General features: G+C 45.1%; 1 protein-coding gene across 1 annotated transcript in view; it reads right to left on the bottom strand.

Moving 5' to 3' along the window:
* Positions 1-23,703, bottom strand: part of UNC5D (unc-5 netrin receptor D) — a 721,393-nt gene that overhangs the window by 121,893 nt on the left and 575,797 nt on the right. The window contains exon 10 of the mRNA XM_084807245.1: positions 18,480-18,665. Within this exon, the coding sequence (XP_084663371.1) occupies positions 18,480-18,665 (186 nt within the window). The remainder of the gene's footprint in view (positions 1-18,479; positions 18,666-23,703) is intronic.

Genomic DNA, 23,703 nt, shown 5'->3' with positions numbered 1-23,703 from the left:
CTCCACTACGTTTATGGGCATGAATGTTCAGTTGAGGGGTACTTCTTTCAACAAGGTGGTCCAGGGTTTTTTATTCTCCTTAAGGTGCCATCTCCTATGGGAGGTTAGCTATCATTACAGGTACCATATTTTTGTTTTTGATACCACTGCTCTGAATAGTTGTATAGAAGTACAACCTCTCCCTCTGAGCAGAGCCCGGCCAGCTCCTTGGTATACACCTGAGCTGAGGGCAATGAAGCAAGAGGGGAGACGGCTAGAACGCAGGTGGAGGAAAACTTGTACTGAGTCTGATCGAACACAGGTAAGAGCCCACTATCGAGCCTACTCTGTGGCGGTGAGGGTGGCAAAGAGGCAGTTCTTTTCCACCAGCATTGCATCTTCTCAGTGTCGTCTGGCGGAGCTTTTCCGAGTGGTTCGCGGCCTGTTACATTCTGGGCCAGGGAGAGAGACAGTGGAACCCTCGGTAGCACGCTGTGACGAGTTTGCGCGGCACTTTGAGGATAAAGTCGCTCAGATTCGTCATGAATTGGACACCACCATTAATGCAGTTCCATTGGTAGAGGCGTTCAGAGCACCGTCTGGTCCAGTTTTATTGGATGAGTTTCAGTTACTGAGGCCTGAGGATGTGGACAAGGTGCTTGGCCAAGTCCGATCGACCACTTGTGTGCTTGACCCTTGCCCTTCATGGCTTATTAAATCAAACAGGAGGGGTTGTCCGGCTGGGTCCAGGAGGTTGTAAATTCCTCCTTGAGAGAGGGAGTGGTGCCTGCTGCTTTAAAACAGGCAGTAATTAGACCACTCCTGAAAAAGCCTAACCTGGACCCAGAGGATGTTAACAATTATAGGCCAGTGGCCAACATCCCCTTCCTGGGCAAGGTGCTTGAGCGGGTGGTTGTAGGACAGCTCCAGGCACTCTTGAATGAAACGGATTATCTAGATCCATTTCAATCGGGCTTCAGGCCTGGTTTTGGAACGGAAACTGCCTTGGTCGCCCTGTGGGATGACCTCTGCCGGGACAGGGACAGGGGAAGTGCGACCCTGTTGATTCTCCTGGACCTCTCAGCGGCTTTCGATACCATCGACCATGGTATCCTTCTGGATAGGTTGTCTGGGCTGGGAGTTGGAGGCACTGCACTACAGTGGTTCCGCTCCTACTTGGATTGCCGATTCCAGAAGGTGGTGCTGGGGGATTATTGCTCTGTGCCATGGCAATTGTGCCATGGGGTTCCACAGGGCTCTATTCTATCCCCCATGCTGCTTAACATCTACATGAAACCGCTGGGGGAGGTTATCCGGAGGTGTGGGCTGAGGTGCCATCAATATGCGGATGACACCCAGCTCTACCTCTCTTTCTCATCAAAACCAGGTGAGGCAGTGGCTGTTCTGAACCAGTGCCTGGGCACGGTAATGGACTGGATGAGGGCTAACAAACTGAAACTCAATCCAGACAAGATGGAGGTACTGTTAGTGGGTGGTTCGTCTGCCCGGCTAGGTGATATTCAACCTGTTCTGGAGGGGGTTGCACTCCCCCTAAAGGATCAGGTTCGTAGTTTGGGGGTGCTCTTGGATCCAGAACTGTCACTTGAGGCACAGGTGAACTCAGTGGCACGGAGCACTTTTCATCAGCTTAGGCTGGTATACCAACTACGCCCTTATCTGGACAGAGATAGCCTAGCTACAGTTATCCATGCTCTGATAACTTCTCGTCTGGATTACTGCAATGCGTTATACGTGGGGCTGCCTTTGAAAACGGCCCGGAAACTTCAGCTGGTCCAAAATAGGCAGCAAGATTGTTAACAGGGACTGGCCTGCGAGCTCATATTACGCCAGTACTTTTCCAGCTGCACTGGCTGCCAGTCCATTTCCGGGCCCGATTCAAAGTGCTGGTGTTAACATTCAAAGCCCTTAACGGCTTGGGGCCAGGTTACCTGAAGGATCGCCTCCTCCCGTATGTGCCTGCCCGGACCTTAAGATCATCATCAGCGGCCCTTCTCCGTGAGCCCCTGCCAAAGGAAGTGAGGCGGGTGGCTACTAGGAGGAGGGCTTTTTCTGTTTTGGCACCCCGGCTCTGGAATGAGCTCCCTAGTGAGGTTCGCCTGGCGCCTACATTGTACTCCTTTCGGCGTCAGGTGAAGACCTTTTTATTTTCCCAGGCATTTTAGCTTTCTAAATTTTTAGCTTTGCTGTTTTAAATCTGTATTTTAAACTCCTGTACTGCTGCTAGGTTTTATTGTGGTTGTATTGTTATATTGTGGTTTTAATGTTCTATATATTTTAAATTGTTTTATTGTGTGTTGTTTGGTTTTAGTTTTTGTGAACCGCCCAGAGAGCTTTGGCTATTGGGCGGTATAGAAATGAAATAAATAAATAAATAAATAAATAAGAAGTATAGCTGAACCATTCCCTCGGATTCTTTAACCATGATGTTCATCTTCTTCCTATTGATCTTTTCTCCATTGCCCTCTTTTCTCTTTAAAAAAAAGCTAAGCTGGCTAGAATGGAAACAATGCTGTGGCGACATGCCATTATTCCCAGAGGCATTCTTGAGGCAGGGGGAGAGATGGTTAGGCTTGGAGAGGTGGCTTAGTTTTCTTCTAAAATCAAAGTATATAAAATAAAACATCAGACCATCTCATTGAAAATACTTTCCCCCACCTCAAAAGTGCACTGACATTCCTTCCTCCCCAGTCCCTGAATTTTCACAGAGGGGAAGGTCACTTAGCCCTGAATTGAACCTCCATGCTGGGATGAGGTGGTCAGCTGTCTCATCCTGGTGAAGCTTAGCCATTTATTATTTATTTTATTATAAAAATAAAATGTATTTATTTTATTTTATTTACAGCATTTGTATATCACTCCACATCTGTAACAGATTTTGGAGCAGTGAACACAAGAGATAAAACAGTAAAAGGATAAAAAGATTAAAACACCAGATTAAAATTACGCTATTTAAAAAACACAGAGCAGAATACCAAGAGCACCGTGACTGGTCAATGAAGGAATGCCCCCTGGAACAGTGCTGCTCTATTTCATCTTGCCAAGGGACAAAGATAATCAGGTGCGGACATGTGGTGGCATATGTGGTAAAATGGTTGCCTGCATCGATGTAAACAATCCCTCTGCACACAGTGAGGCAAGGTATCTGGGACCTAAAGTGAAGCCCTCACTTTACTCTGGTCCCTAGTTCTGTGTCCATTGTGCGTCTTTTCCTATATGGAAAAGCAGAGGAACATTTTGCTTGGATTTTCTGAAACACAAGGACTAAAATAAATGGCCCACAGAATAAGATCAGCTGGGTGTGCCAGCTGCCCCACAAAGATTGGGAAACCAGCCTGAGTTCCCAATCCTAAACCTCGGACTTGCAGGAAAACTCCATACTACCTGGGGACCAAATCTGTCCCTACAGGTTTCTCCACATGGGCATTGTGGCAGATCAAGCAAATCTTTCATATTTGCATGATCTTACCCCTGCTGCACAATTAGGAAATTCTAAAATCAAATGTCTCCAAGAAAATTCTGGAATTAAAAATGGGATTCCAGTGCCTGATATCACCCAGTGTGGGCTTCTCTCCCAAGACTAATAAAAATGTCCTAGCTCTGAGGTTTGCCCGATGAAAGACAACTGTACCAGGCAATTAGAAATTTATTTATTTATTTATTTATTTATTAAATTTATTAATCGCCCATCTGACTGGTCACCCAGCCACTCTGGGCGATGTACAACCCACCATAAAACAATTTAAAACAATAAAATTTTACCATAAACATTTTTTTAAAAATACCCTAACCCACCCCAAATGCCTGCCTGAACAACCATGTTTTTAATGCACGACGGAAGCTCATTAAAGATCATTAGATCCTTTTACTGTTTAGAAAGGAATCCAGATAAGGAGAAGTCAGTGTTAAATTTAGGTTTATGTAGGGATGGCGGAGAATTTCTCCCCGAAACTTCGGGGGGCCGAGCGCCAACGTGTTCTATGTAAGTGTTTACGTAGACTAAGACATTCCAAAATAAGGAACGCAAATGGCGGTGCCCATGGGCGCCACCATTTGCGCACGAACGTGTTTTTTTTTCTTTTAAATCAGCCGTGATAGGCTTCGTAAACATTTACGCCATTTGCGTCCCTGCTAGCCAGCGGCCGGATGTCCGGCTGCTGGCGGAGCCGGCTGGCGGCTCCGCAGAATCCCTGCGGAGCGGAGCTGGCCAGCCAGGATTCGGGAGGGGAGGGACGGAGCTCCTCCCCCCCGGCCAGAATTTCAGGGGGAGGGACAGAGCACCTCCCCCTCACCACGAATGTCACTCTTCAAAAAGGTAAGTGACTTTCGTACATCCCTACCCACGATGGAAGTTACCTGGTGCGGATGTGGCAGTGGCGGCGGCTCCAGCTAGTCTTCCAGCCGATCATAGTAGCCAGCCTGCTGTGGCCACCATTTGTGGCCTTGCAGCCATTATAGGCTACGTAAGTATTTACGTAGCCTATCACGGTAAAGGCAGCCATGCAAATGGTGGCCACTATGCCATTTGTGTGGCTGCCTTTATTGTGATAGGCTACGTAAATACTTATGTAGCCTATTACGGCAAAGAGCAGTGGTGCAAATGGCATAGTGGCCGCCATTTGTGTCCCTGCTCTTTGCCATGATAGGCTACGTAAATACTTACAAAGCCTATCATGGCTGCTTGCAAGGACACAAATGGTGGTCGCTATGATGGCTGCCATTTGTGGCCACAGTAGCCTGGCCATGGTCAGAACTCCAGCTGCAGATGGCCCTGGCCGGCGGCTCCACGGAGCCGCCATGGAGTACAGACAGCCAGGGTGGATTCCAGGGGGAGGGATGGAGCACCTCCCCCAAACTGGGGATGCCCCTGCATGGAGCTAGGTAAGGGATTTGTACATCCCTACCCACAGTCCACAAGGGATGTTATTTGATCAAAAAATGAGATCAAATTCGTTTGGCAGGATTTGTTCTTGACAAACCCATGTTGGCTTTGAGTAATCAGTGCTAGGGATGGACGGAACACCTACCTTCCGTTCTGTTCTGTTTCCGCTGGGGGAGGGAGGCGCTCCGTCCCTCCCCCCAGAATCCTCGACAGGGGGGAGGCAATCTGGACCTCCCCCCTGGAATCCTGCCTGGCTGGCTCTGCTCTGCAGCCAAGCTGCGGAGATGCCGGCTGGCTCCAGCCGCCCGCAGCCGGACATCCAGCTTCTGGGCAGCCCTGCAGGTACGCAAATGGCGGCTGTTGTAGTCGCTGCCATTTGCGTCCCTGTATTCAGCTGTGATAGGTTACGTAAATATTTACATAGCCTATCACGGCAGGGGGGAAAAAAACCAGTGTACGCAAATGGCGGTAGCCACCGCCATTTGCATACGCTGGGTTCCCCCCCCCCGCTGCGATAGGCTATGTAAATACTTATGTAGCTTATCACAGCCTCCGCAGGGACGCAAATGGTGTCCCTGCGTTAGCCATGATAGGCTACGTAAGTATTTACGTAGCCTATCACGACTATGTAGAGGAAGTGAATGGCGGCCACAGAACAGCTGCCATTCGCAAAGCAGCGCGGACGGGAGCAGGTAAGTGCTCCATTCTGCACGCCTTTTGTGGGTTGGGGGTGGCGGGGACTTCGTCTCGCACACCTTTTGTGGGTTGGGGGGGCGGGGGCTTCGTTCTGCAACGGATTTCTGGGGGCCGAATGCCAGTGCATTCGGCCTCATCGAGATCCATCATGGAATTCTCTGACATCCCTAATTCACTGCATTGTTTTCAAGGTGTTTACAGATGGATTTAGTCATAATCTGCTCCAGAATTTTCCCAGGTATTGATGTCAGACTGACTGGTCTGTAGTTCCCAGGTTCCTCCTTTTTACCCTTTTTGAAGATAAAGACAACATTAGCCCTCCTCCAGTCATCTGGCACTTCACCTGTCCTCCATGATTTCTCAAAGATAATAGACAGTGGCTCTGAGAGTTCTTCTGCCAGTTCCTTTATCACTGTAGGGTGCAGTTAATCTGGCCCTGGAAATTTGAATTCATTCAAAGTAATTAGGTGTTCCTTGACCATATGCCTATTGATCTCAAGCTGCCATCCCGCCCCTTCAGCCTGTGCTTTGCCTTTGCCAGAGGGGTCATAGACCCTCTTTTGGGAGAAGACTGAGCCAATGTAGGAATTGAGCACTTCTGCCTTTTCTTTGTCATCTGTTATCCTTTTGCCATCCTTATTTAATAGCTGAACCACCATTTCTTTCCTCTGTCTTTTACTATGCACGTAGCTGAACAAAGCTTTTTTGTTGCTTTTAGGATCCCTCACTAACCTCAGCTCATTCTCAGCTTTAGCCTTCCTGATGCCATCCCTGCAATTCTGTGCTACCTGCCTGTACTCTTCCTTTGTTGCTTGGCCTTCTCTCCACTTCCTATATGTGTCGGGGGGGGGGGTTGTTTTCAGATCATCTCTAAGCTTTTTGTGAAGCCACATTGGCTTCTGTTGTCTTCCACCTTTTCTTCTTGTTGGAATTGTTTGTAATTGTGCCTTGAGAATTTCCTTTTTTAAAAAACTTCCACCTATCTTAGACTCCTTTTCTCGTTAGAGTCGCTTGCCATGGGACCTTACTGATGATTGTTCTGAGTTTATTAAAATCAGCTTTCCTAAAATCTAGGGTACGCATTTGGCTACACTCAGCTTTTGCTTCCTTTAGAACCAAGAACTCAAGTATAACATGGTCGCTTTCCCCTAGAGTTCCTGTAACTGCTACTTTCTCCACTAAGTCATCTCTGTTGGTTAGGATCAAGTCAAGGATAGCCAATCCTCTAGTTCCTTCCACTACCTTCTGTAGGAGGAAGTTATCTGCCACACAAGTCAGGAATTTCCTGGAGGTGCCATGTTTTGCAGAAGTTGTCTCCCAACAAATATTGGGGAAATTGAAGTCCCCCATTACTACTACATCATGCTTCCTTGAAACATTGGCTATTTGCTTTTCAAAAGTTTCATCCTCGTCTTCTTCTTGATTAGGTGGCTGCTAGTAGACTCTGACCACCAGGTTCTTTTTATTCTTTGCTCCATTTATTTTAACCCAGATGCTCTCAATGGGGCCACCAAGCTCATCCTCCTGTATTTCTGTGCAGAGATATGTATTTTTAACATATAGTGCAACCCCACCTCCCTTTCTGTTCCTCCTGTTCTTTTTGAAGAAGTGATATCCTTCAATTGCTGTATTCCAGTCATGAGAGTCATCCCACCAAGTCTCTCTTACTTAGGCATATGAAGATTTAGAGTAGAAAGATTATCTTTGGAATTCTTGGATAAGAAATATAAACTGCAGTAAAAATAGTTTTGACATATTTTATAGCATCCAAAAAGTATATAACTGAGATTCAGAACATGCAACAATGTAAGCTATCCTTTAGGCTCAGCTTTCTCCAATGTGTTGCCTGTAGAATCAACCTGGTAAGCCTGATACTGATTAACTAGCAAATGTACTTGCCTCCTCTTAGAAGCCTTGTTTAAGAATGATGTTAGATGTTTTGCGTGTTTGAATTTATGCATGCAGACGTTCTTGCATTTAGTACTGTTATGCTAATAATTTGTAATAAAAGACAAAAAAATGTCTGAGGAAGTGTTTCTTAAGAACAAGAATTCTGCATTACCCATATCAGAGTGAAGTACTGAACTGGCTCTAGATAGTATCTGGTTGTTAGAGAACTCTGACTGTATACACAGTAGGCAGGTGATCCGTGGTTGCCAACATACTAGCAATATAGTTTGAGAGACTCTCTGAGCCAGGGCATATGCCACAGCATGCCCCTTTCCCCTAATTTGGTGCTTTCTGGATTTTGCACATTTTCCCCCAATTCTAAAAGGTGGATCTGCCCCTCCTAAGACTTAATTACTGTGGCAGGAAGAGCATTAAGCTAAAATATGCTCATATTTTGACCTCACCCTTTTTTTACCTTTGACTCCACCCATCAATGGAATGTGGTCCCTGATAGTTTCAATGAAATTGAATTCAGTCTTCAGGCTGGAAGAGGTTTGACACCTGCCCTAAATGAATGACTGAAGGTGCAATCCTATGCATGTTTAGTAGGGATTAGGGATGTTAGAGAATTCTGCCACACAGACTCCAGTGAGGAGTTCTGAATCTGGCCTTCTTTTGAATCTGCCCCCCCCCCCGAGTCCATGGCAGAACAGAGCAATCCCGCCTGCCACCCCGCGGAATCCCTCCGGGATGGAGCCTACCTTTGTCGGCCATCCTCTGCCCTGCGAATGGCTGCCCCTGTCTGTGGCTGCCATTTCCTCCTCTCTACTTTAGCCATGATAGGCTACGTAAGTATTTACATAGCCTATCACAGCTAATGCAGGGATGCCATTTGCGTCCCTGCCTTTTGCCGTGATAGGCTATGTAAATATATACATGGCCTATCACAGCTAATGCAAGGACGCAAATGGCATAGCAGCTGCCATTTGCGTCCTTGCAGTAGTCATGATAGGCTATGTATATATTTATGTAGCCTATCACGGCTAACACAGGGACGCAAATGGTGTAGCAGCTGCCATTTGAGTCCCTGCAGTAGCCGTGATAGGCTATGTATATATTTACGTAGCCTATCATGGCCGCCATTTGCATTCCTGCCTTTTGCCGTGATAGGCTACATAAATATATATGTAGCCTATCATGGCTACTGCCATTTGTGGCCACAGCCCAGCAGCGGATGGAAGTCCAGCTGTGGACAGCCCTGGCCTGCAGCTCTGCGGGCTCCCCACAAAGCGGAGCTGGCCAGAGAGGATTCCGGGGTGGAGGGACGGATTGCCTCCCCGCTCCCCAGTGGATGGCCCCAGAGGAATGGAGTAAGTAATCCGTACACCCCTAGTTAGGGATGTATGAAAATCACTTACCTTTCGCAGATTATGCTGATGGTGTGGGGGGAGGCGTTCCATCCCTCCCCCCCAGAATCCTCCGCAGCCGGCTGTGCTCCGTGGCAGCTCTGCGGAGCAGCCGGCCAGGACCAGCCAGGCCAGAGCCGTCCGCAGCCAGATTTCCGGCAACGGAGGGCTCTGGGTAAACCAAAAACAAAAAAAGCCCCGCGTACGCAAATGGTGGCGGCTATGACGGCGAAAATAAGGGGAACGCAAATAGCGTAGCGGGCGCTACGTTATTTGTGTTCCCCTTATTTTCGCTGTCTTAGTCTACATAAATGTTTATGTAGACTAAGACATGCCAAAATAAGGAACGCAAATGGCGGCGCCCATGGGCGCCGCCATTTGTGTACACGCATGTTTTTTTTTAAATCAGCTGTGATAGGCTACGTAAACATTTACGTAGCCTATCCCGGCTGACTGCAGCCATTTGCGTCCCTGCTAGCCAGCGGCTGGATGTCCGGCTGCTGGCAGAGCCGGCCGGCGGCTCCGCAGAATCACTGCGGAGCACAGCCAGCCGGCCAGGATTCCGGGGGAGGAGGAACGGAGCGCCTCCCCCCCGCAAGGATTCCGGGGGAGGGACGGAACGCCTCCCCCCCCACCATCAGCATAATCCCCAAAAGGTAAGTGATTTTTGTACAACCCTATTTGTGATAGGCTATGTAAAGACTTACATAGCCTATCACTTCTGGGTTAAAAAAAATGTGTATGCAAATGGCGGCGGCTACGGCCAACACCATTTGCGTTCCCTATCTTTGGTTGTCTTAGTCTACGTAAATATTTATGTAGACCAAGACAGCGAAACTAAGGGGGACGCTATTTGCGTTCCCCCTTATTTTCGCTGTCTTAGTCTATGTAAATATTTACGTAGACTAAGATGGTGAAAATAAAGGGCCTTCATTTTAATCACTTGCTGCATTTTATTTCGCACAAAAACACAACACAATACAATAATTTGAAAAAAGCAAACAGAATGACACACACAAATCTGCTTATGACTTTGTTCTATTCATGTAAGCAGTGTAGCACAGCCACGGACTCACATAAAATTGCAGATCCTCTTTGGAGAAAAGGAAAAGCATCATCATCATCATCAACAACAACAACAGCAACAACACATGCAAGTAGGAGCTTAAATCTCATGAGTTCATGGGTCTGGCATTACAGTGTTTATGCAAGCAGACCACTTACATGATTCCTCCTTTCTTTGCACTTCAATCGCCAGGTGTAAATAACTCAACAATTCAGACATCTGGCAGGACACCACTTCAAACCTCCTCACCCACCCTTCTCCCCTTGAATTGTCTGATTTTCTCTTCCCCCTCTCCCCCACCCTTTCCTGGTTCATGGTACATCATAGTTTACATCTATGTTGGAATTGGGCAAATGATGGTTACGACTAGAGCAGTGTGCAAATAGCCTTTCAAAATTATCCACCCTATTTGTGAGCAGAGAACTTGGGATGATGATTTCACTGGTTTTCTCCAGAGGGAGGGGACAGTCTCCAATTGTTTCTTGCAGTGGAATGAGGCTTAGTAGTGGCAGTATACCAGTCGAACCTGGTCTCTTAAAACTTTCTGTGGCTCTCTCACACCCATATGCCCATCTGTGCCCCAGCTTACCAACCTGGGTGCCCTGAAAACTGCTTAACTGAGGAAGGGAGAGAAGTCTCTTCTCTCCCCTGCCTGATGCCTGGCAGGCTGTTTTGTGTTTTCTCACCTCAGGCTCACTGGGGACTTCTGGTGGAGGGAAATTGGACACTGTTGAGTTCCTAATATATCAGTAGCCTTGGGAAAATGACATTTCCCAGTGCTCTTGATGCTCAACACCCAGTGACAATAGTGTCCCTGGCATCAGAGAGGGAAGGGAGGAGGCCTTCATGCACACACCCAGAATAAAGAGGCAAGGCACAGGTATTGGAATAAACTAGGGGCTACATATTATTTAACTATTTACAAGGAAGCACTATCCATGCACACCTGGCCTTGCCTCCCCTCTGGAGTGTGTACAAAGCACTCCTCCAGCCAGCAAGCTGCCTTTCAGGTGCACTCAGGGGGGAAGGACTTTTTTCCCCCATTTCACTGACACCACCAGAGCAGAAAGTCAGGTGGGTGGGTGGGCGGAATGGAAGGATTCAGACAGGTATGTGAGTTGGTTGTAGGTGGATGAGACCCTAGCACACACCCGATGACATCATCAGGGGCACAACGGTGACCAAATTGGCCCAAGAGATGGGCTCATACTAAAATCAAGCTACTTTCTATGGCTTGGGAAATACTTTGTTTTCTTTCTGAACATAATTTCTGAATCTGACTAGAAGGGGTTGTCCTTGTATCCATTAGCCATTTGTTTTCAACAATCTTCCACTGAGGTTATGGGTATAATTTCTTTTCTGTTGAAATGATGTGTATAATAATGTGTATAAAACATGGGGATTTTTCCTACATGTGTTGTGATTGTGGTGGGTGGGGAACTATTTCATCGTTAACTATTTGATTAACTTTTATTAATAATGGCTTGAATTCCCTGCCAACACTTTTTTCAAACTCTAGTGACTCCACCAACACACACACACACACACACACACCACCGTTCCTTGTTTTTAAAAATACTATTTTTGTTTGTTTTTATATGTAGCTAATTTCTTCAATTCCCACTTGGACTGCCCTGTTAGAGTTTACATTGAACTGTTTTCTTCATTTTGTCTCTAATTTCACTTTAAAATAATAATTCATACAATGAGAGATAGCAAGAAATCTTATTATGGGAGACCTTTGGCCCAGAGTATGCTGAGCAAATTGGAGACCTAGACTTTCCAGAGGGCCATTGATTTTTTGTTTTTGTTTTTTTGTTTTGTTTCAGTGCCTTCATTTTTCATTGTCTTAATTCTTAGGGGAATCTTAAAAGAAGAGTCTAGCATTTGGGATGTGCTGAAAGTTGGTCTTTAGATCTTTGAACTCTTTTCAGGTAATTAACAGTAACACACTCACTTGCCACACACTTTGAAACTAAATCAGCATATATATGTGTGTGTGTGTGTGTGTGTGCGTGCACGCGCACATAATTTCATCAAATAAATAACTCCCGAAAGCTCTAGCAGCCAAGGAGTGTTTCCCAAATACTACTGAAAAATAAGGGTTCTATAGAAATTATAATCCCCCTCACACTTGCAGCAGGTAATCAATTCTCCTTCAGATGCATTTCTATTTTTAAAACCTGGTGTTCTGCTCTGTCCTGAAATGAACATACTTTTCACCCATCCTCACTGGCCAAATTCAAAATCCAATTCTCAAAATGGAGAGGACCATATTGTACTTGCCTGCCATGTAATTGTTAAAGATGACGTGCCAGTCTTGGGGGAAAAGTTTGAATAAAAACCCTCATTCAGCACCATGAACATGGCTGAATACAAAGGGATTCAAACCCAGACTTTTAAGAACTAAAAATTCAAAGCCCTTGGTCTGGATGGATAAATGAGTTTTGTTTTCTCCCACATCAGATTAAAAACAAAAACAACGCCCCCCCTCAAGTTCTTTCTGTCCCTTTTTATGGTGTGTTTGTGTGTGTGTGTGTGTGTATACACACACACACACACAGAGAGTTTGGTATGTACTTATCATAAAATGAACCAAATTCTCATCCATTCTTTTTTTATGCCACAAGTGGGGACCTGGACTTAATGGAAGATGCGGGGTGTGTGTGTGTGTGTGTGTGTGTGTGTGTAATAGCAGTGTTAGTGGGTCACACAGAGCAGGTAACTCTTTTCACTCTCCCCTAGTCTGCAGAACAGAATTTGTTAGGAAAAAAAAAATCCCAGGTGAAATCCAGCAAAGGCAAATTCTGTAAGCATCCATAGGAATTAGTGAGGCAGGGCGGGTGGTGGCGGCATGATCCTATCTCCATCCAGACACATACTCTCACCCTGGTGTTATATATATACATCAAAAGCATTTTGAGAGAGGGACCAATTCATATCCCTTCAAGTTACCCTGACTTTTTTAAAAAAGAAGAAAAAAAGAAGCTTAGAGTCTCAGGATGCACGTGGATTAAGAGACTGTGTTTTAGCTTATATCTAAGATAATTTAATGTGGATCAGCTGTCCTTTGATCACTCTGTCAGACTCAAAGAGTGGTAGAAAAGACACCAGCAACATAATGCTGATATCCATTCATTACTTAAGTGGGGATCCTAAATCTTTTTAATGATTGTGAGTCATTAACCTTAATGACTGTGAGTACCCTGCTGTGATAACTATGTTAATTAATGTAGATCGACCATGCATACACGATGACACCAATGATACACCCTAGTACAGGGATGGGGAATGTGTGACCCTTCAGATGTTTCTGGACTACGGATCCCATCATTCCTCACCATTGGCTATGCTGGCTAGGGCTGATAGGATTTGCAGTCCAGAAATATCTGGAGGGTCACACGTTTTCCACCCCTGCCCTACTGCAACTCCATTCCACATTCATGGATGTATACTCCCTTTCACTTGAAATAAGTGACTCTGTGTATGTCTTAAGAGTAAACAACCAAATTTCATCTCCTTACAGTAAAAACAAACAACAACAACCCATAGACCTCTGCAGCTTGATGCTTTGACTCTAAGGCTGTAACCTTCTGCACACTTGTTACTAAGCAAGCCACACTGAACTCAATTGTAATTATTTCTGAATCAATTTATTAGGCTTGGGCTGTATAAGTTATAGGGTTGGCGGAGAATTTCTTCCCGAAACTTCGGGGGGCCGAGCGCCAACGTGTTCGGCCCCCCAAACAAGTTTCGGGGAGAAATTCTCCACACCCCCCCGCCCCCCGCACGCCCCCGGGACGGGACTTACCTTTCCCGAATGTCCCTCCCGGCGGCGGGTCCCGGCGGCGGTTCGTCGGGTCTTTGTCAGGGGTGGGGGCGGCAGCCGATTTTTCGACCGGCTGCCGCCGCCGCCATTCCAATAAAACTAAAAAAAAAAAAAACGCCCCCGTTATAGGCTACGTGACAATTAATGTAGCCTAACACGGCTAGATTTGCAAAGTCAGCCATGATAGGCTACGTAAATCGTCACATAGCCTATCACGGGTGACTTTAAAAAAAAAAAAAAGCGCGTACGGATAATGGCGGCCCCCATAGGGAGCCGCCATTCCCGTTCCTTATTTGGTCGCCGTAGTCTACGTAAAGATTTACGTAGACTACAGTGACCAAATAAGGAACGTGAATGGCGGCTCCCTATGGGGGCCGCCATTTGCGTACACGCTTTTTTTTTTTAAGTCACCCGTGATAGGCTATGTGATGATTTGCATAGCCTATCACGGCTGACTTTGCAGATCTAGCCGTGATAGGCTACGTTAATCGTCACGTAGCCTATCACGGGGGCATTTTTTTTTTAAAAAAAACCTTTTTATTTCGCGGCCGGGCGAGGCGAGGCACCTCCTCCCTGGCCTGAATTTCGGCCAGGCGAGGTGGGAAGCCTCCCCCCCCAGCCTGAACTTCGGGGGGAGAGCAGCGAAGCGCCTCCCCCCCACCGTGAAAAGCGGTGAGACCAGGTAAGTGGTTTTCGTGCACCCCTAATAAGTTAGGGATGTACGAAAGTCACTTACCTTTTTGCAGCTTGGCTTCGCGGTGGGGGGGAGGTGCTTCGCTTTTCCCCCCGAGGTTCAGGCGAAGGGGGGGAGGCTTCCCGCCTCACCCGGCCGAAATTCAGGCCGGGGAGAAGCGCCCTGTCTCCCCGGCCGCGAAACAAAAAGTAAAAAAAAAAAAGACCCTGTGATAGGCTATGTGACGATTTACGTAGCCTATCACAGCTAGATTTCCAAAGTCAGCCATGATAGGCTACGTAAATCGTCATGTAGCCTATCACAGGTGACTTTGGGGGAAAAAAAGCATGTACTGAAATGGTGGCGCCCATTTTACGAATTGGCGGCGCCCATTTTACGAATGTCGCTCCCGGCGGCGGGTCCCGGCGGCGGTTCGGCAGGTCTTCCTCAGGGGCGGGGGCGGCAGCCGGTCTTTCGACTGGCTGCCGCCGCCGCCATTACAAGAAAAGTAAAAAAAACAAAAACATAATGGCAGGGATGTGGGTGGTGAGTAGTCAGTGCTGAGAGGAATGGCCACACTTCCCAGTGCTGGCCAGATCCTTTCACATGGTGCACAGCGCCTCATGGGGAAGATCGAAGATGCATGCCACACAATTAGGGATGGCGGAGAATTTCTCCACGAATCTCTGGGAGGCAGAATGCCAATGCATTCGGCCTCCCGAAATTGGTGGTGAAATTCTCTGCCGGCCCCCCGCCCCCCCCCCCGGGATGGGACTTACCTCGTGCAAATGTCCCTCTCGGCGGCAGGTCCTGGTGGCGTTTCGGCGGCGTTTCGGCAGGGGCGGCGGCGGCCGGTCTTCTGACCGGCTGCCGCCGCCACCATTGCAAAATAAAAAAGGAAAGTAAAAAAAAAAAAAAACACCACCCGTGATAGGCTACATAACGATTTACGTAGCCTATCACGGCTAGATTTCCAAAGTCAGCCGTGATAGGCTACATAAATCGTCACGTAGCCTATCACGGGTGACTTTGAAAAAAAAAAAGCATGTACTGAAATGGCGGCGCCCATGGGGCGCCGCCATTTGTGTTCCTTACTTTGGCACGTCTAGTCTACGTAAAGATTTACATAGACTACGGCAAAAATAAGGGCAACGCAAATAACGCCATTTGTGTACGCGCTTTTTTTTTTTCAAAGTCACCCATGATAGGCTACGTGATGATTTACATAGCCTATCACGGCTGACTTTGGAAATCTAGCCGTGATAGGCTACGTAAATCGTTATGTAGCCTATCACGGGTGTGTGTTGTTGTTGTTTTACTTTACTTTTTTTTTTTGCGGCCGGGGAGATGGGGCGCTCCTCCCCGGCCTGAATTTCGGCGGCGAGAGATGGGGCGCCTCCCCCCCGGCCTGAATTTCGGCCGGGCGAGGCTGGGCACCTCCCCCCCTCGCCTGAACTTCGGGGGGAGAACCGAAGAGCCTCCCCCCCACCACGAAGCAAGCTACGGGACCAGGTAAGTCCCTTTCGTCCATCCCTACTTGTGATACATTCCATGGGGTTATCTTGGCAAGAATACTGGAGTGGGTTGCCATTTCCTTCTCCAGTGGACCACATTTTGTCAGAACTCTCCACCATGACCTGTCCATCTTGGGTGGCCCTGCACGGCATAGCTTATGGCTTCACTGAGTTACACAAGCGCCACAACAAGGCAGTGATCCATGAAGGGGAATGCAAAGGATACCCTCACTAATATTCTATATTCCAGAGTCAATAGTAAAGAATTGGGGACTTTAGGGCACCTTCTAAAGGTTTTGAGTATATTGGAGTTGGCAGCTTTTAATGCACTCATGCATGCATACAAAACACATGTGAAGTATGTATTAGGGGGTCTGAGAAATTTATTTCAGTTTGGTTTTGACCAGTATTTACCCAGTTTGCACCTCCCAGAAACAAATGGGAAACCAAATGGAATCTGCAGTCTGTAGATTTTTGAGCTTGCAGTGTGATTCACTGAATGGGGGGGGGAAGTGTTAGAAAAATGGGTACCTTTGGGAGGGAAAAATGTATGGAAAAAGGCATAAATGCATACACATTCTTTAACAGATAGGATAAAAATGTTTACATTTCCAAAAATGCACACAATTGGTATGCACATTTGAGAAATGTGCATGCAAATACACATTTTGTGTGTGTGTGTGTGCAAAAGAAAAAGCAACAAAAAAACAACAAAAAACCCAGTGCTCTCAACCTGATATAGCCATGAGTCTGAACAAGCTTCAAGGTAGAATTCGGAGAACCTCAATGAACTTGTGTTTTGCTGATTCTGACATACTGGATAGATAGATAGATAGATAGATAGATAGATAGATAGATAGATAGATATGATAGATGATAGATGATAGACAGACAGACAGACAGACAGACAGACAGATAGCAAGGCCAGCCCTGGTTACTACTTGTATGGGAGACCACCTGGGAAACAGGGTTCCTGCATTAAGCAGGGGGTTGGACTCAATGGTCTTGTAGGCCCCTTCCAACCCTAAGATTCTATTCTAGATAGATAGATAGATAGATAGATAGATAGATAGATAGATAGAGCGGGGAAGGAGAGAGAGCAGCCTCTGATGTAGTAGACACATATCTCAAGCTGTGCTTAATTTCAAATGTGTTTGTGATTCTCTCTCTGTCTCAGTTATTTTAATGTATGCTTTGCAAAGCATGCGTCCCATGGGAAGAACATCTACATATTTATCTATGAAATACCGTATCATCTCTTTCTTAAGGAGAATTAAAAGAGAGCTTTATTCACACATCTTTCAACACTTCCTCCCACCTATAATAAGGTTCTCATCTCAGAAACAAGAGTGATAGAAATTCAAAGAACTCACCCACACCCTTATATCCTCAAGGAAAGAGTGTTCCAGAAAAAAAAAGGTACCATTTATATAGTGTGAGTTAGATCCAGGTTTAGTCATGCTTAAAGCAGAACCACTGGAATCAATGAGGTTTAAGTTAGTCATCACTAACTTGATCCATTGACTTCAGTGGGTCTATTCCAGTCATGATGAAGTCTGGATCCAATCCCATGGGTGTCTGGTAAACCACAAACACACATCCTTCTTCAACTCTTCAGGTATGTACTATTTTTCAAGTACAGATGCACTGAAGTTTAGATCAAAACTGCAGAACCTAAATAATGGAATTTATTCTAAACTGTTTTGGAAATACATGTAAAAGAAATAAAAAAAACATCTGGGTAGTTTGCCTGACTTTTAAAAATCCTAATGTTCCTTGCTTCCTTCATACAAACCAAACCTAATTTGCCAGGAGATCTGAATTTATTCATTTGTCCAATGCAGAATCTTCAGTAGAAACTATACTAACACATAGCATGGTGCTCTTTATACCTTTCAGCCAGGATTTGGGAGTTGAATGCACTTAAGACTATTGAAATCAGTGGGCTTAAGCAGGCTTAATTGTGTTGAAGTGTGACCTAATGAATGAATGAATAAATAAATAAATAATCTAGGCTACAATTGGACTGGAATCCCAACATCCTGAAATATCCCCTGCATGGTTTTCAGCGGACCTATGGCAACAGTCTGGGTTCTCAACTTTCCACCAGGGCATGCCAATTCATGGTTTTCAATGGAAGTGTGATGGTAGCTCCTATTACAATCTTTTCCTCCAGATATTTGTGGAAGAAACATTTTCATCTAGGGTTTGGCTGTTTGTTTTGTATTCAAACAGGATTATTATTTTTTTAAAAGTCAACAACTCTTCAAAATGCTCATGACACAGCAATTATTTGTATGGGGAAGCATGAAGTAATGCATGAGTATTTTCTTGCATGAATTCAATAAGTCTGCCCTTCCCATCCCATGTGGTTCCAAGGTACAGACATTGCAGCTATGGTATGGGCACATCCATGACAAAGCAATCCCCACACCACAACAGTAAAGTAAAAGCAAAGCTAAGCTCTTTGTCAGTTTATTCCACTGGTGGAATCTTTTTCAATAAGCGGTGATCTGAATTACCAACCTTGCCGAACGGTTTTGAAGTTAAATGTCTGGAAGCCTCCTGTCAGGGCTGATGAGTCGATCACATCCACACCATATTCACTCTGGCTCCGTCTGTAGAGAGTCACGCCAACCACAATGACAGCAACTGCAATGACAGCGGCACCCAGGCCTGAGTACAAGGCAATATCCGTTGCATTCTCAATGTCTGGAAGGAGAGAAGGAATAGCACCAAATAAGCAACAGACTGTAGGTTTCCCCTTCCAAATAGTAAGATGTATATGAATTAGTATCAATGAGAGCTAGTATGGTGTAGTGGTTATAGTGTTGAACTAGGACTGGGAAGGCCTGAGCTCTAGTCCCCTCTCAGCCATGAAGTTCACTGGGGGATGTTGGCCCAGTCACTGACTCTCAACCTCACAGGGATGTTCTGAGGGTAAACTGGGAAGGAGAAGCATTATCTACACCACCTTAGGCTCCTTGGGGGATATATAAAAAATAAATAAAACATCCATAAACAGTGGACTTATTTTAACTTAAAGCATTGGCAGTGAGAACAGGAACAGAGAAACTCTCGGATGGCTTTAAAAGGGGGCTAGATGAATTCTTGGAGGAGAAGGCCATCTATGGCTACAAGTCCTGATGGCTATATACCTCCAATATCAGAGGCAGTATGCCAATGTACACCAGTTGCTGGGGAACATGGTTGGGAGGGTGCTGTTGCTCCCTGCTTCTGGATGGACCTCTGGTCTGATCCTGACTTATTCTTCTTATGGTCTTTAACTCAGATTTCCCAGTGGAGCATGTCCAGCTTTCTAGATATCTAAAAACAAGAAATGCCCATCTCTATCATACAGTGTTTTGCAATGTGCCTCTCCCTTGAAGGGTGGATACAAAGTACAACAGAGGGATTGGATCCTGAAGCCTTCCTGACCTTAAAAGCCAAGAGATGGGTTGCATCTGTAAGTTTTGCTTTCTCCTGCATTCATTTAAAAAATAAATAAATCTCGAGTTCTTTCTCTCCTGAACATGAACTTTGCAGATTTTGGTAAAGTCTTACCAAAAACAAACAATATTTTCATCTATCTACACTGGCCAATTCTACCTGCCTGAAATGCAGCTGTTAAAGATGTGAAGCTTGTCAGAAAAAAAGAGGTGGCAGCACTAATTCAGTGTCTCAAACATGGTTGAGTACAGAAGGATTCAAACCTAGGCTTTTAAGAACAAAGCACCCAAAACCCTTGGCCTGGATTGATAAATCTGTCACTTTTGGTTTCTCCCACATTCTCCTATCATCTGTCTGTCTGTCTGTCTGTCTGTCTGTCTATCTATCTATCTGTCTATCATCTATCTATCTATCTATCTATCTATCTAACTATCTATCTATCATCTCTCTCTCTTCTATTATCTATCTACCTATCTCTATATTAGTGCTGTGCTAAAAATGTCTCGCAATTTTTTTTTCAACCATTGTCATTCAATTTGATAGAAAAGGCATTGCTTTCAAAAAGAAATTCAAAGGAGAAGAAATTTCAGAGAAATTCTCATGGTTGAGTTTGGATCTTGTCCTTACTTGACTTATTAGGGGGGCATGGAGTGTGCGTGATTATCCTGTCGTTCATTGTACAATAGTCTCTGTGGCAGGCTGTAGCCTCCTCAGCTTCCCATACTTCAATTAAAGCTATTGAAGTATGGGAAGCTGAGGAGGCTACAGCTTCCCATATGATGGCCTTGTAGGCCCCTTCCAACCCCACTATTCTATGATTCTATGATTCTATCATGAGGAAGTATCATGGGGTAATTTCTCCCATGGGGCTTTTTCAGTTCAGAAAATGCAGGTGGTCTGGGAGGCTGCAGAGCAATGGAAAGATGTGTAAACACACACAGCACCCTTGCGCACCTTGCATCAATTAGTTAAGCTCAAAAATAGCACCAAAAGACATTAAAAATTCTGCCTCAAAAAAGTGGAAGCCGCAACAAAGTTGATGCTGTTGCCACCTACAGAAGCAGTGCAATACACCCCAAAAACCTGTAGGAAAAAAATAAAGAACCCCTGCCAAGTGAGCCCTATCTATGAGAAACAGTTGGAGAATTTCTCCTCCCCTAAGAGACATTTGGTGGACTTTCCCCCTAGATTCCTCTGCCCACAAATAGGCTGGAGAATTTTGAGAGGCTGTGTGTGTGTATGTGTGTGTAGATAGATGGACAGACAGACAGACAGTCAGACATTGATGCAAAGCAGCACAACAACGCAGCAACACGGAGGCTCTGCATCCACTGTGGATGCAATCAGTCTACAGCACAGCTACTGATGAGGGTGGAAGCCGAAATGTTTCACTTAAAACACATATTTTAATACTGTGGCCTTAGTATTTCTATCTTTCACACACACACACACACACACACACACACTTTAATCTCAAGTTCTTTCTGTCCTGAATATGGAGAACTTTGTGGATGTTGGTAAACTCTTATCAAAACCAAACTGAAACACAATTCATTTCTCACCCATCCCTACGCAAGCCAAAATACCGAATTGGCATGGAGGCATTGTCTGCGCTGTAGCAAAGGATCGCCACCAGTTCACATTTGATGTGTGGGAGTCACTGCTCTGATCTACACACACCATCTTCCCAAGGTGGTCTGGGTAAAGCTGCTGCTCTGTTCTACTGGTATAGGGTTTTATGATAGATCCAGTATAGTCTGGTCTCACTGCCTTTCTGATGACAGTCTTGGACTAGTGCCCCAAGTTACAGATCTTTGTATACTCTGTTGTGGAATGCATAGTTGTTCTGGGGGAGAACAAGGAATAGTATGTTTAGAAAGCCCCTTCCCACAGCTGAAAAGCTTTGAGGAACACTACCTTATTTATAACTGGCTTATTACAGTTGATTTTTGGAAGTCAGATTAACTGCCTATACTGTGCTACATTCTGGTAACCCAGATATCCTTTTGGACCTTGAAGAGAAACATGGAGAAGAAAACCCCTAAGAGATATATTGGGACAGTCACCAAAAAACACAGAACGCCAGTCATCACTTTCATGATGTTGCTTGATTCTTTTCCAAATGAGAAAATTTCTTTGGGCTAAAATGGGTTAACCATAGAAATTCATATATATTGATGGGAAGCAATGCAAAAATAAGAACAGTGACTTATGTCATTGGGACCATGCAGTTTCTCTGAGGTTTTTTTTTTAACTCTCCACACAGAAAACAGGCATTAATCTTTGTCAGTGGGGCCAATTAGGCGATGTCACAGTGACGGCTTGTCAAACGGTTTTTAAAAACAATGCTATTTCAAGAGAAATGAAGGGAGTCCACAAATGGATTTTGCTCTACCTTTTCTTTTCATCATTTAAAACCAAACAACATGAACTAGAGAGAAACAGGGTGGGACATATAGATCAAGTTATTATTGGAAGCACAGTAGTGCCTCCAACAGAGAAGGCGATCAGTCAAAAAAGGATTCCGCCATGTTAAATGAAAACCGGTGGGAGGGTTATTATAACCTTAATAAAATGGAAAGGGTTTCACCAATCTTCCTAACAATTACAAGTGCCAGAAAAAAATGTCAATTTTACATAACCTGAAAATTTCAGGAGGATTGGTTAAAGATTGATGGAGAAAGGGCAGTTAACAGAAAAAATGAAATAAATACTCAGTCACACAGTTTTGGCACTGAAAATGTGATGTGTTGGTAACTTTTTGTGCCCATCATTTGCCAAAAGGCTGGAGGCCAAATATCAAAACCATCTATGCTTACTTATTCCGTTTCTGTTGTAGTTGGTGGAATGGAATTTTTTAAAAAACTCTATTTTTAAAATAATTTTTGGGGGGTACAATGAATCCCTATGAGATTTCATATGGTGGCACTTGGAATGTTGCGGGGGGATAACTGCACTGAGTATCTTTGCTTGTCCCAGGCACTCCACCCTCCCAATCTGGATTTGGGACTGAAAGACCCAGGAAAAGAGTGGGTGCATGGAGGGTAAGTTGTAAGCAAGCACAATTTGTGACATTGCACATCATCATGACTGATCACAGGGCACATCAGATAAGGCATCGGCCTTAGCTTCAAATTTCCTGGCTTTGTTGTGTTTGGACCAATGTGAGATAGCCTTATTTTCTGGTCTTTTAAACTGGCAGGTTTTTTGATGATTGAATACACATGTACACATGAAGTCTCTTTCCATGTTCTCCTGAATGTGTGAGGGCTTAAACTAAGGTCAGGGGTATTCATCCCAGCCCTGCCTCCAACTTACTTACTTACTTATTTATTTACTTCTATACTGCCCAGTAGCCAAATGTCTCTGGGCAGTTCATACCAATTAAAACCACAAAATGCATCATAAAATACAATATGAAATTTTAAAAACTTAAAACTACAATATAAAAGTGCAAACCACAATAAAACCTAGCAACAAGGCAGATATTTAAAATACAATAACAGATTTAAAACAACAGAACTAAAGGACTAAAATGCCTGGAGAAACAAAAAAGTCTTCACCTCGCGCCAGGAAGAGTACAACGTAAGCTCCTGGCGAGCTTCTCTGGGAAGCCCATTCCACAACCGGGGTGCCGCAGCAGAAAATGCCCTCTTGCTGGTAGCCACCCATCGCACTTCCTCTGGCAGGGGCTCCTGGAGAACATCCCTGTGTGTGCTGGCCCCACCCACTCAGTTCACCACTCTTTCTGTGTTGAAAGGCAAGGCATGCAGGGAGTACTACTCACATTTTCTTGAGTGCAAGTAGAACTCTCAAGACGATCATGAACTCCATGAACCTGAAATCTACACACCTTGTTCTAAAGACTCATCTGTCTACCAGCAACATCTATTTTCTTTTTATTTTTTAAAAACAAAACTTTTTATTTAGTACCAATTGCCTTTCAAGACATTCCAGCTTCTCTTGAAGCTTTGCTCAAGCCTGATGGAAGATGTCAGCTGTGAAAACTCACTTGTCATTTCCAGTATTTCTACTGAGCAACAGCTGGTTCGCATGGTGAAAAGCAGCTCTCCATGAAGCTTCCTGAAGAATATTCCAAAGATGCCACTTGCACAGATAATCAAGGAGAGCCAGCACAACCTTTGACACTGCTGCCACAGTGACCCCAGAAGCATGTTCTGCAATAATGTCAACTGTGGCTGTAACTGTGGACCAGCTGGTTTACTTTTGAATTTCTCATCTCAGGCATCTTGCATGCAGATGTCCACAGGCAAGTTCCACATGCATTGCTTGGGGAGAA

The sequence above is a fragment of the Heloderma suspectum genome, chromosome 6, assembly GCF_057233095.1.
Source record: "Heloderma suspectum isolate Gila_16-S chromosome 6, 16-S_ref, whole genome shotgun sequence".
Classification (NCBI taxonomy): domain Eukaryota; kingdom Metazoa; phylum Chordata; class Lepidosauria; order Squamata; family Helodermatidae; genus Heloderma; species Heloderma suspectum.
This window is presented reverse-complemented; position numbering and strand designations above follow the sequence as displayed.